General features: G+C 46.7%; 1 protein-coding gene across 5 annotated transcripts in view; it reads right to left on the reverse strand.

Annotated features, from left to right (window-relative positions):
- Positions 1-9,046, reverse strand: part of ZBTB8B (zinc finger and BTB domain containing 8B) — a 29,202-nt gene extending 20,156 nt beyond the window's left edge. For 4 of the 5 annotated variants that reach the window (XR_012381311.1, XR_012381312.1, XM_025856958.2 and 1 more), the window contains exons 1-2: positions 8,674-9,046; positions 2,887-3,881 (exon numbers count right to left, since the gene is read on the reverse strand). Coding sequence is in view for 3 of the 5 variants with exons in the window: in XM_025856958.2 (XP_025712743.2) it covers positions 2,887-3,881; positions 8,674-8,735 (1,057 nt within the window). In the remaining 2 variants the exon portion in view is untranslated. Of the gene's footprint in view, positions 1-2,886; positions 3,924-8,673 lie in introns of all 5 variants that reach the window. The other variant, XM_073902996.1, reaches the window with a different exon arrangement.
- Positions 9,047-13,867: the final 4,821 nt, after the last annotated feature.

The following is a 13,867-nucleotide window of genomic DNA, read 5'->3' on the forward strand; positions in this document are numbered from 1 at the left end:
TACGTGGAATCTAAAAAACAAATGAGGGCGCCTGGGTGGCTCAGATGGTTAAGCATCTGCCTTCGGCTCAGGTCATGATCCCAGGATCCTGGGATCGAGTCCCGCACTGGGCTCCCTGCTCCTTGGGAGCCTGCTTCTCCCTCTGCCTCTCTCTCTCCCTCTGTCTCTCATGAATAAATAAATAAATAGAATAAATAAATGAAAATAAAAAAATAAAAAACAAACGAATAAGCAAACAAAAAGCAGAATCAGATCTATAAATACAGAGAACAAACTGATAAATGAATGAATGAATGGGCAGGAATGATAAGATGTTGAAGAAGCAAGCCAATGATGGAATACTGGACACACTGGCATTAAATGACCCCATGATGAGACTGGAAAGGAATGGGCGGAGGTCAGAGCAATGGGTACCCGTGGTGTCAGAAGCCAGAGGAAGATAGAATTTCAAGAAGGAGAGAAAGGGCAGAGTCAACTACTGAGAGAGGCCAAGTAAGATAAGACCTGAAAACCACTCATTGGATTGGCTCTAGAAATGCGTGGCTGACCTCATGGCAGCAGGGTAGATGGAGTGCAGGGGGCAGAAGCCAGCCTGCAGTGGGCTGAGAAAAGAGTAGGAAGTAAAACAGTGGAGGTAGCCACTGCAGATGAACCTTCCAAGAAGCAGTGGGAGGTGCTAGAGCTGGGGTTGGGAGGTCTGGGGGAGGAGGGCTGATAGGAGGACCTTATGACCTGACCGTGTCTGCTTATGTCAGATGTGAGCAATGTGGATACAGAATTACCACGACACCCTCCTGGCTGTCTCCCTGCCCTTGTCTCCCATCTCCACGCCATCTGGTGGTAAGGCCAAATTAATCTCCCCCAATCACAGAACCTGCCTCCTCCCAAGCTCAGTAACTACCAAAAAATTCCCCTGTGCCTACAGACAAAACCTCACCTCTTAGCATTTAAGGTTTTCCATAATCTGACTCCCATCAATTTCTCTCCTCTTCCTACCCTCGGATGCCACTTTCATAATGCCTCCCTGATCTCCCAGGCGGAAGCCAGGTCTGCTTTTGGACCACTGGGAAAGCCACACCTCCATCTGTCTTCCAGTCCTACTGTCTTTCTTTCATGTGATGCCAATGACACATACCTTACCTCCTCTAAGACACCACCAGCTCTTTGAGGGCTGGATCCATGTCTGACTATCTTTGTATCTTTACCAGGAAGGTCCTCAAATATTTGAGCAAATAAATGAATGACCAAACACATCAGTCCTACTCTGTGCCTTGGCATTTGGAATAAATTTACCCAGGAGCCATGTGAATGGGATCAAAACTTGGCAGACAACAGGCATGGCCAGGGGCCAGGATGGCTGCCTTGTCCACAGCACCATCTAGTTGGAAACCTGACTTGACAGACAGATAGACAGACTGGACTTGAATGAAGATGGAGTTGGGCTGCATTATTATTTCTTGATGCTTGTGCTTACAGGCAGAGGGGTTGAAAGATATACTCGTGGCACTGAAATCCTCTATTCATTTGTGCTGCCTGCACAGTTTGTTTGAATGAAATGAAGGCAGCCCAGGTTTCTTGTTTTAGCTCTGCACTCTTAGGAAATTCACCAAACCCTGGTGGGTCTCAGTTTCTCCACACTCTTCTGCCAAATTCATGAGGGTCTAGTGGGTGTGAAAGGGTGGTCACCGTCTGTGAAGTGCTATTATGCACGGAAATGAGATTTCAACCCGTTCCCACGGTGTGTTCGTGAAAACAGCCACTACCTTCTAAATGCTGGGTAAGCCAGTGTCCCTGAGGATTGGAAACAGCATTTTCGAGTTTTCAAGCCTAGTTTTAATCAGACATACAGAGTGTTCTTGCCTTAAAAAATGAAATTAAATGTCTCAAGACAGCCATTTAATAACAAATAAAAGTGGCTGATCTCCCTTACCTAAAATACTTTCACTGCTCAGTATTGAAGGGTGAATTTAAACTGGGATTCATTAATTTCTTGGCTTGAAGTTCTGGAAGCTATAGGGCACTTTCATCAGTAAGGTGGCAGCCAAGTCTATTTCAGTCTCCTACAAGACATTTTACAACACAATTACCCCACCTGTTAAGAGGAGTTAGTCATGTTAACTCATCTCTCAGAGTTGTTCAGGGAAACAACCAAGTTCTCTTAAAACACAAAAGCCTACCAAAGGAAAATATTTGATATAAAAGCTAGTTTAAGGTTGATGATTTAATTAAAACACACATGTCTTTGGAGTTATCAACATTAATTATTAAAAGAAAAAAAAAGCCTACCAAAGGATATAAGAAACTTACTCACATAAAGCCAAATGCCAACTCATTTTAGATATTCTCAAGTAGGTAGCACCATTGACCATGACACACTACGTGCCTGTCGACCATGTGCTGGGCACCATGGCTGACACAGAGAAGTATCAATTTCTTACCTGTCTGGAATATATGATCATACGTGAGAAAAAATTCTGAGAACCTTCTCATTTGGTCCTTAACCCTATGATAAAGGCAAGGCAGGGATGATTATCTCCTGAACAAAATGGCTTCAAAGAGACTGACTGATTTAACCCAAGTCCCACTGCTTATTAGTAGAAGACAGTAGGTTCTCTCCACGTCTTCAGACTGCCCTCAGCATGCTTACACTCTAGTTGTAGAGGTAAAATACTACCATAGAGGAAGAGACAATGCCCCGCACACAGCAGGTGCTCAATGACCACCGCTTGGTGGGGGTGGTGGTAATGTGGTAGTAATGCTGGTGGTGGAGATGACAGTGACGGTAGTGGCAGTGACAATGACAATGATCATGATGATAGGAGCCGAAGAGGCCCAGGTGTGCATGCTAAAGGACCGGCAGAGATGCTGAATGCTCATGGAGCTCACCTGAGTCCTCTCCATACCAGTCAGTCTGGACATCCATCATGGAACTCATGGTTCCTCCTGCACCATCTGGTCTTCCCTCCAAACTCCGAGAAAAGTGATGGTCCGCATCATCTTTGCTGGGGACAGCACTGTTGCGCAGGAGTGCCTCCAGGAATTGCTTCACGTGGTAGTTACTGTAGGCCAAGTCCACAGCCTGGCCACCGGGCAAAGCCTCGGCCACGCGGGCCAGGCTGAGTGGGGCGGCATAAGGCTGCAGCGGCTCACCACCCTCCACCTCCACCTCGTCGGCCTCAAACTCCACCTTGGGCTCTATCTGTTTGGGCAGAATAGAGAGGTCACCGTCAGCTGGGCCACAGCCCTGGCGGTCCTTCACCACCAGTCCCAGCGGGTGGCAGCCCCGGCAGTCAGTGCAAGGGGACTCTCTCAGACAGTCCACACTCTCTTCTCCCTTGGCTGCCAAGGAGGCCAAGCTCTTGGTATCACAGGAGGTCCCTTCCCTGCCTGAACTGGGGCTTCCACCGTCAACCTGATGAGCCCCCATGGCCACCGCCACCGCAGCTGCCTCCTTCTCCATCTTCCGGCAGATATCGAGGGACGACCTGATGTACGTCTTGCAGAAGTTCACCACATCATTCATCTGCAGGTAGCTGGCCGCTGACATAACTTCAATCACGTTCTCCCCGCACAGATCCAGCTTCCCAGAGTACAGGAAGTCTAAGATGGTGGAGAAGGCATCGGACGTGACAATGTCCAGCGAGGCGGTGCTGGGCCGCCCGCTGTCCTGGATGTAGTGAATGAGCAGGGCTCGGAAGTAGCCACTGTTGGCAAACAGAATGTTCCTGTGGGCCTTGAAGATCCGCCCTTCCACAATGATGCTGCAGTCACAGAAAAAGTCCCTCTTTCGCTGTTCATTCAACTCCCCCAAGAGCTTGGCATAATAGGATTGCATCTCCATTTCTCCACCAGCTGCTGCTTCTCTGGAGTGGCCTGTATCTCTGCCAAGATTTTTTTTTTCCAGTTAATTCACCGATCCCAACCTTACAAATAAGATGTTCAGTTTTAATTTTTCTTTTTCATTCTTCCCAAAACACCAGTTCAATAGTGTCTTTATGATATGGGCTATTTTGGGATCTAACAAAAATCAGAGGTGGTCCAATGGGGTTAAGATATGAAAAACAACAAAAACAACCAAACAAACTGCACGTGGCATAGTACATAGTGTTTTACATGGAAGCTCTCAATAAATTTTTATAAAAACCCGATGATAAAACTGTCCCCGTATTTCTAATAAGGAAATTGAGACTTAGAGAAGGTAGGAGATGACCCAGCTGTAACAGCCAGGACTCAAAACCAGGTCAGTTATCCCCTGGAGTTCCTGCTTTTATGCCTACACTATACTTTCCTCAAGACTCAGAATATAGGTAATACCCAAATCTAATACTTACAGCTCAATCCTGACACGGAACTTGGAGACTGTACTCGCCTTTCTCAGCACACCCCTATTATCATCCCTTCATGGAAGCATGGTGGATTCTTGGGCTAGCCAGCATACAGTCATCGTTCTTATGTTTTTAGTGCCTATTCTGGCTTTGAGAGATCCACCCTTCCCCCATTTTTGGCCAAGGTGTTTTGCATCAAGCTGGTGCCATCCCCAGGCTCTAGATATAAACAGAGGCTAACACAATCAAGGCATCCCACCTTCTGAGTGCAGTGATTAGCTCAGAAATGGCCATGTGGCTTGGTCAGAGCAATGAAAAGCAATACAGGTTTACCGAAGGTTCCAAAAAAGAGCACTGTCTACTCTGTGGGCATGTAGGATGTCCCTGTCTCACCACCAGGGGAACCAGTCCGACAAAGATGACAGTCTAGCTCAGGCAGGAGCAAAAAATGGAGCCCAGGGACACCCTCTGAGCCCCAGTTCATGCTGGGCCAGAAGCCAATTAAGTCTCTTTTTGCCTTAGCTGGTCTGAGTTGGGTTTTCTATCTCTTACGAATGAGAGACTCCCAACTGATGGACTCCACTACCCTCGGTTCACTCCTTCGAATTTTATGTCCTGGCCCTTGTCTGTCAGTGGGCTCCAAGCCTTTGAAGGCACGAGCCATGTCTTATCTCATTTGCTACCCCCCATAGCAGCTGGCAGAGTGCTTTGGACAAAGTAGGTTGGCTAAGGACGAAGGGAGACTCCTTTCTTAACTGCTAAGTAGAACAGGTATAAGTCAAGTTTAAAACCCTTCTGCTGGTGAGAAAGACAGATGCTGACCTTCTTCCCTGAGCTCTCGTCTCAGTCTTTTCCCATCACACAAACCACAGAGCCATCCTGTGACAGTAAGGGTTAACTTGCTTCAAGTTAACACAACCCCTTGCTTACTGACCTCAGGCCCTTGATCTGTACACGAACTAATTTGCTTTCTTTGAGATTTGCAGACCACTGGCCTTGGAAAATGAAGGACCAGACCTTTCCCAGGCCACAGAGGCCAGCAAGTCTGTTTGAAGCCGCCTCAGCTTTCTGATTAGCCTGGCAATCTTTTAACAAAACATTTTTCTTTTTTAAGGTCACACAAATGACTGTACTGACCTCATCTGTAGACCTTGCCCTCCTTTGCAGAAAGATCAGAGTACTCTTGCACAGCCCCAGGGTAGCCAGGAGCCAGACCTTCTTGCACAACCTCTGTGTGCTGAGATAATTCTGTAGCTAGCATCATTGAGCCGCACATCATCAAGAAATGTCAAAGCCCACCGTACTCCCTTAACTGATTAAACCCCTTTAAAAATCCCTGGGCCAGGCAGAAACCTCGGAGTTGGCTTTTGGACAAGAGTCCGCCTTCTCCCCAGGTGGCTGGGCTCCTCTCTCGAGTATTGGCCTCTTGAGCAACAAGCAGCCGAACTTGGGCTTCGGTAACAATCCATCCACTACCCCTTTTCCATACTGACCCACGGAGCACAGAGAAGTTTCTACAACCAAGTACATCATCTCCCTCTACTGGAATCACAAAAGGCCTAGTTAGAGCTGCCAAACACAACCAACTCCTTAGCACTCTTCCTCTCTATAAATGCAACACAACAATACCTCACCTAGCCAGAAATCAGACACTCCCTCCCCAAAAAAAGGGCCCTCCCACTGGCAAAACAGACTCCCCAAGGTCTATGTACTAACTGCACAGACTAGATTCATCGAAGACCATCAACAACCTTATTGAGTGGCCGTCCACACCTACTTTCTACGTATTTATAGCAAGTGATGCATTAAGTTTAGAAACTAGACAACCAATCAGGGAGAGAAGTGAAGGAGTGTCTCTAAGCAAGTAAACTGACAAAGGTAAGAACTGACATGTTTTTAATGAGCTAGAGTTGTATGTGTTCATTATTGAAAGGTCACCAAGATATATTAAGAGAAAAAGGCAAGATGCAAAACAAAATGTACTGTATAATCCCATCCACATATGCATGATTTTCCCCCATTAGGTTATACAAGCAAGAGTTAATAGCAGATATACTTGAGAAGAAGAATTAAGGGTAAGAGATGTGTAGAGGGACTTTCACTTTTCATTTTCAAACTTTCTGTACTGTTAGGGTGTTTTACTATGTGTATGTACTGCTTTCATTTTTTCTTTTTAAACAAAGGGGGGAAAGGAAGAGGGGCAGAGGGATAAGGTAGTTGGCAAACCAGGGAGATAAACCAGTGTAGGCACAACAACTCTTAGCCTGAAGAATGGTTTTATCTACAGGGCCTTCTCCCAGGGCACTTCTTTCTTCCTTTCTTTCTTCCTTCCTTCCTTCCTTCTTCCTTCCTTCTTCCTTCCTTCCTTCTTCTTTTCTTTCTTCCTTCCTTTCTTTCTTTCTTTCTTTCTTTCTTTCTTTCTTTCTCTTAGAGAGAGAGAGAGACAGCTAGAGAGGGAAAACAAACAGGGGGAGTGGGAGAGGGAGAAGCAGGCTCCCTGCTGAGCAAGGAGCTGGATGCGGGGCTTGATCCCAGGACCCTGGGATCATGACCCAAGCTGAAGGCAGATGCTTAATGAACGACTGAGCCACCCAGGCGCCCCTCCCAGGGCACTTCTATCTTTCACTGGAAGATGCTCCTTTCCAGAAATAGTACCCAAAACCCATCTCCTTTGGCTTTCTTGCTGTAAATAATCTAGATTCTACTGGGTCATATAAATACTCCCTAACTCTGCAAGTCTGTCCCCAAGCCTATACTTGGCATATACTGTGGAAATCATTATTCATATCACTTGCCTTCAGCATCCTGCATCCCTGGGACACTTTTTCTCCTTGGAAAGAAGCTCTTTGGGTATACTGCTGTCAGAAGTACATTTATCCACACTCTGGCAGGGACCACCCCCCCCCAAGCCCTCTCACTGTTCCAGTTCAATTCAACAGTGACTAGCTACATACAAGGAAGATGCCAGGAATAGAAAAATGAACCAACTACAGTGCATGTCCTCCAGGAGAGAGCAGATGCCAACACTACCACCTGCAACACACTCCCACATTCCCCAGGGATTCCTACCCAGATCCCACAACTGTCTTCATTCAGGCACCAAAACCAGCGATGAATTCCACCAAACTCTGACAAGACTCCTTCAGTCTTACCAACTTGAGAATAATGAAAACCTGATAAAAAAAAAAAGGTGGGGGTGCGCATCTGAGTGGCTCAGTTGGTTAAGCATTAAACTACTGGTTTCCGGCTCAGGTCATGATTTCAGGGTGGTGAGATCAATGGAGCCCCTGGTCCAGCTCCACTCAGTGTTCCACACAGAGTCAGCCTGAGATTCTTTCCCCCTCCCACTTCCTCCCCTTCTGCTCCTCCTCATTGCTCATGCGCGCTCTCTCTCTCTCTCTCTCTCTCTCTCTCTCTCCCGCTCCCTTAAAAAAATCAAAAAAAATCATAAAAAAAAAAAAACCCTGCTCAATTGCTAGCATTTACTGAATACCTCTCCTCATGAAGCACTGTAAGAAGTATCTTACAAGCATTAAGTTTTATCTCACAATAACCCAATGCAGTAGATATAATCGTTGTACTCTCTTTTTCAGGGGAGGAAATTGAGGTTCCCAAATTTATAGCTAAGACGCCCAAGCTGGGATTGGAACCAGAAATGGTTTGATTCCAGAGTTGACATGCTAAACACTATACCAACCTGACTCCCCGAAGGGTTGGGGAAGTCACTCCTCTCCCAACGCATGGAGTGGAGGGGAACGACACAGGAGAAGAGTTTCCAATTCCACCGAAAAAATTTCAGGGTCAACTGCATCTTCGGTTCACCTGCTAAACTGCTCCCAAGAAAAGGGGATTCCCCCCGCCCCCTTCCAGAGCCAGACGACCCTGCAGAGATCACGGGAACTAGTTACTGGGCCGGTCTTTGGCTCCAGGGTGGGGAACTGGGGCCTTGCCCCTCCCGTGGCCTCCTGCGGACAAAGTGACCATCGCTGCGGTGAGCACTGCCCCAGTCTGGCCGAGCCCTCGCCCACCGGCACCATCGCAATGGGCGGACGCCAGGACCACACAGCTGGACGACGGGGGGGGACAGTCCAATGCCAGGGAAGGGGGGACAGCTGCCGCCGCGCCACGCCACCCTTCCCCAAGCTGGAGGGGAGGGAGGGTCGGTCATCCAGCTCAGGTTCGCGCGGCGGGGGTCTCGGGAGTAGCCAGGGCCGGGAGGTCCAAAGGAGGCCCACCGAGAGGGGAGTTCCCTGCCCGCTCCCTCCATCCAAGGCCGACCTCCTGGGGAGCCCCGAATCCTCCCCAAACCAATGAAAGCTGCAGCGCGAACCCACTTCTCGGCTCTCACCTTTCAGCGGGGTCCAGCCGCGCGGCCGCCGAGCTCCGCGCACCGACACGCCCCCCTTTCATTCACCTGTCGCCCCCTCTATGAGAGGCGAGGCAGCTGACCAATCACAGGGGCTCCTGGGCTTAGGAAGGCGGGCCCTTCGGCCTGCAGGTTAGTCAATGGCGCCCGCGCCCCCTCCGGAGGCTGCGCTCTGACGGCGCCAGTGCTCGCGCGGTGACGGGAGTTGTGGTCTCAGCGTTCGTTGCCTGGGCAAAGATATAGTGGACAAAACTACAAGTACCGAGATACCAAGGACCGGCGCTTGCAGAAGGCTGGAGCTCGGCTGGGTTCTCTGAGTCCCACTTGAGGGACCTGCGAAGTATCGGTGTCTTTGTCCGGAGAGCTGAAAGCACGTTGTGCACATTAAAGCGGCCTGGAGAATAAGAGCTCTGACCTATCAGTCCACACACATTTCACTGGCCGGCGCTCCGCAGAAATTCTGGAAATGAGGGAAATGGTTTCATCCTCTCAACAGGTTTTTATTGAACACCGCAACGCTCTCTTCCCTTGAAAAACTTTCAGGTTCACGAACACAAGTGAAACGGTTAGATAGCGGTGTACCTGGTGCTCAGTAACAACACAAGCCTGTTGTGGGACAGCTGTGAACCAGAAAAACCAGCTTGCCATCCACGGGGAGCTGAGTTCTCTTAGGGGGTGTATCAATTTCCTGGGGCTGCTGTATCAAAAATACTACAAACTGGCTTAAACAGCAGAAATTCATTGTCTCGCAGCCCTGGAGGTTAGAAGTCAAGGTGTGGGGGCGCCTGGGTGGCTCAGTTGTTAAGCATCTGCCTTCGGCTCAGGTCATGATCCCAGGGTCCTGGGATCGAGCCCCACATCGAGCCCCACATCGAGCCCCACATCGGGCTCCCTGCTCCGCGGGAAGCCTGCTTCTCCCTCCCCCACTACCCCTGCTTGTGTTCCTGCTCTCGTTCTCTCTCTGTCAAATAGATAAATAAAATCTTAAAAAGAAGAAGGAGAAGGAGAAGAAGTAGAAGTCAAGGTGTGGGGACAGGGTTGGTTCCTTTTGAGGGCTCTGAAGGGAGGATCTGTTCCAGCCCTCTCTCCCGGGCCTGTAGATGGCGGTCTTCGTGTCCACAAGGTTTCTCCCTGTATATATCTCTGTGTGTAGATTTCCCTTTATATAAAGTCACCAGTCGTATTGGATTAGGGGTTCTCGCTACTCTAGTACAACCTTGTCTTTTTTTTTTTTTTTAAGATTTTCATTTATTTATTTGTCAGAGGGATAGCTCAAGTGGGGAGAGCAGCAGAGGGAGAGGGAGAAGCAGGCTCCCAGCTGAACAGGGAGCCTGATGCAGGACTTGATCCCAGGACCCCAGGATCATGACTTGAGCTGAAGGCAGACGCTTCACCGACTAAGCCACCCAGGCGTCCTTAGTACAACCTCGTACTAACTAATTATTACATTTGCAACAATCCTGTTTCCCAAATAATATCACATTCTGAGGTGTTGGGGGTTAGGACTTCAACACAGGAATGGAGGGGAGCGCAGTTCAACCCATAACTAGGGGAGATGGCCAATAAACAAGTAAACAACTAAACAAAGAGAATAAATGAAGTGCATGGCAAAGAATTAAAACAAGTTCGTAATCCATGAAAAAGTGCTCAACATCACTTGGGTTCAGGGAAATACAAATCAAAACCTCAGTGAGATACCACCTCATACCAGTCAGAATGGCTAAAATTAACAAATCAGGAAACAACAGATGTTGGCGAGGATGCGGAGAAAGGGGAACCCTCCTACACTGTTGGTGGGAATGCAAGCTGGTGCAAGCCACTCTGGAAAACAGTAGGGAGGTTCCTCAAAAAGTTGAAAATAGAGCTACCCTATGACCCAGCAGTTGCACTACTGGGTATTTACCCCAAAGATACAAATTAGTAATCCGAAGGGGCACCTGCACTACAATGTTTATAGCAACAATGTCCACAATAGCTAAACTATGGAAAGAGCCCAGATGTCCATCCACAGATGACTGGATAAAGAAGATGTGTGTGTGTCTGTGTGTGTGTGTGTGTGTGTGTAATGGAATATTATGCAGCCATCAAAAAATGAAATCTTGCCATTTGCAAGGACATGAGTGGAACTAGAGGGTATTATTATGCTAAGCAAAATAAATCAGTCAGAGAAAGACAACTATCATATGATCTCACTGATACACGGAATTTAAGAAACAAGGCAGAGGATCATAGGGGGAGAGAGGAAAAAATGAAACAAGACGAAACCAGAGAAGGAGAGAAACCATAAGAGACTCTTAATCTCAGGAAACAAACTGAGGGTTGCTGGAGGGGTGGGGGGTGGGGGAATGGGGTGGCTGGGTGATGGACATTGGGGAGGGTATGTGCCATGGTGAGCACTGGGTGTTGTGTAAGACTGATAAATCACAGACCTGTACCCCTGAAACAAGTAAAACATTATGTGTTCATTAAAAAATAATAAATAAATGGTGATCTAACAAAGTGATCTGATTTGGTGGCTATGTTAGGTTGATGGTCAAGGATGGCCTCTCAGTTGGTGACCATTCAGTGGAGACTCTAATGGGGAGTGAGCCACGTTAAGGTTAAACAGAAGAGCATTCCAGGTAGGGGAAGAACTGGTAGGAAGGCTCTAAAAACAGATTGTTACATGCCTAAGAAACAGGAGGATGGCCCCTGGGGTGAGGGGGTGGGTGACAGGCAGGCCAGTTTAATGGGTATGCCACCTGAGCAGTTGCACAGAGCTCTGCACTCAGAAAAGCCCCACGCTTGAAACTAGAAAGAGGTGGTGGTTGTACAACATCGTGAATACACTGCCACTGAATTTTACACTATTAAATGGTTAATTGCATTTTAGGTGGATTTTACCTTAATTTTTATTTTTTTCCTTTTCTTTAAATTTTTATTGTTATGTTAATCACCATACATTACATCATTAGTTTTCAATGTAGTGTTCCATGATTCATTGTTTGTGCATAACACCCAGTGCTCCACGCGGAACGTGCCCTCTTTAATACCCATCACCAGGCTAACCCATCACCCTACTCCCCTTACCATAATTTTTTAAAAAGGTGTGGAGAAAAAGCAGTCACAGAGAGTATCATTAATTCAGCAAGGCAGTTAAGTGGAGGTCAATTAAGAAAAAGTCCTCTAATATATTTAATCCAGATTGTGAGACTGGATTAAATTTTTTAGCAAGAGTGTAGAGTGTTGTCTCCTCAGCTCCGAGGAAGTTTTCAACTCCTCCCTTACCTGAAGAATTTGATCCTTCCTTAATTGATAAGATTGAACCCTCAATGCTAAAGAACACTTAAGTCCCTTCTTGACCCTTGGCCAGAACCCAAGTCCAAACATAACATGTCCTGGAGGATGAAGAGCAGATTAAAAACTAGGGAAAAAAGGAGCTCTGCCCAAAGAAAACAATTGCAAGAATCTGCTATTTAATTGCATGAAAAAAACAGGTGATTTCTTATGGAGGGGAATTTGAAGGATACTTAACTAAGAAAAGCCTGAATATAACTTCAGATCAAAATGAATTTCTTGGTTTGAGTGTACTCACTGGAGACTCTGCATCCAGTGTGCTTGCCCTGACAGCTGGTAGCTGTTATTCTAGTAATCTGAAGTGTTGGTTTATGCAAACCTACATACAGTACCGACCAGTCATTAATTTGAATGACAGTGGAAATCTCTTGTCATAAACCGGAGGAATAAATTCAATGATCTCAGGAGTCAGGATGATTTACTGAATCTGTAAATGCATCTTGCTGACCAACCCAAAAATTATATCCCTTGAAAAGGCCCCGAATTCACCTCCTTTACCAAAGCTCGAGGACAATTGACAAGGGGGTTGCCCAAATCATTAAAAAGCACTTGACTGACCATGATTTCTAAGCCAGGAATGATAGTGGGTGGGTCTTATAATTGAAATGCACTCTCATTTCAAGGAGGATGGAAGGACTCTGGAGGGCAGGTGGTGGCAGTTACCCAACAAACAGGAAGTGGGAAGTGCTTGATCCACAGAGATCTTTGGAAACAACTAACTGATCATGGACAGCCTACTGAATTCCCACCTTATTTATTTATTTATTTATTATTAATTTTTTTGTGGGCAGCAAAGCAAAGTTTATTGAGCAATAGCAAAGTGATAGTACAAAGCTCCTGAAGAGGGAGGGGACCCAAGAGGGTTGCCCTTAATTTTTGTAAGAGTAACAGAAAAAAAATTTTTTTCCATTATTGGTGAACAAAGGTCTATCTTGATACAATAGACAATTTTGGTCATTCATCCAATTCCCACACCTGAGTAAGTTCAGGTACCTAGACCACTGAAGAAAAAGAAAGTTAAGGATCCTCAAGGAAAGATCCAACAATAACACTGCAGGACCCTACCATGAGTCGTTCTCCTGTCTTTCTCCAAAGAACTTGTGCACAAATATTCAGACCTTTCAGGAACAATCAGACAATGGCCACACTAATTCCTGAATGCCCACAATGCTTCTGAACTGCACTAGAGTATGGGCTTTATGGAAATGTATGAATCAGTGTCCAGTCAGGAAAACAGAGACCACCCTACATATTTCAAGCAGAGAGGAATTTAATGAAGGGATTTGGTCACAAGGATACTAGAAATGTTGTAGAGTGAGGGAGAGAGATAGCATCTTTCCAGAGCCCAGGAAATTGCTACTGCTCTTGGGCTGAAGGCTACAACCCCACACTCACTACTCAAAATGCTGGAGGACCCACTGCTGCCAAAGCTAAGGTACTTCCCGAAGCAGAAAGATGTCTCCCTTCTTCCCACCTTTAAAGATTACCAAATGCCTCCCATTGTCAGAACCTACCTGGGACCCAGCTATTGATGGAGTCTAGGAAATGTAGTTTGCAGGCTTCTGGGCTTCAGTCCAGGGGAGATCACACAGGTGAGAGGCTACATACCCAGAGTCAACATGAAGCACAGAGAGTCAGGTAATGAATGGAGTTTTGACCAAAGTCCACTCAAGGATAAATGTAGCCCCCCAAATCCATCTGCTAGTTTTTCCTCATTTGTATAATTAGAATAAATATCTTAAACTACTAGCAGAATCCTACACCAGCTCCCAGGCCATAGGTCAGCAGTTTTTAGGATAGGTAAAACAAACGACAAGTCACTGAAGTGCCTCATTCCCAT

Source organism: Callorhinus ursinus, unplaced genomic scaffold, assembly GCF_003265705.2.
Source record: "Callorhinus ursinus isolate GAN/ISIS: 27379988/994484 unplaced genomic scaffold, GSC_fseal_2.0 scaffold18, whole genome shotgun sequence".
In the NCBI taxonomy this organism is placed as follows: domain Eukaryota; kingdom Metazoa; phylum Chordata; class Mammalia; order Carnivora; family Otariidae; genus Callorhinus; species Callorhinus ursinus.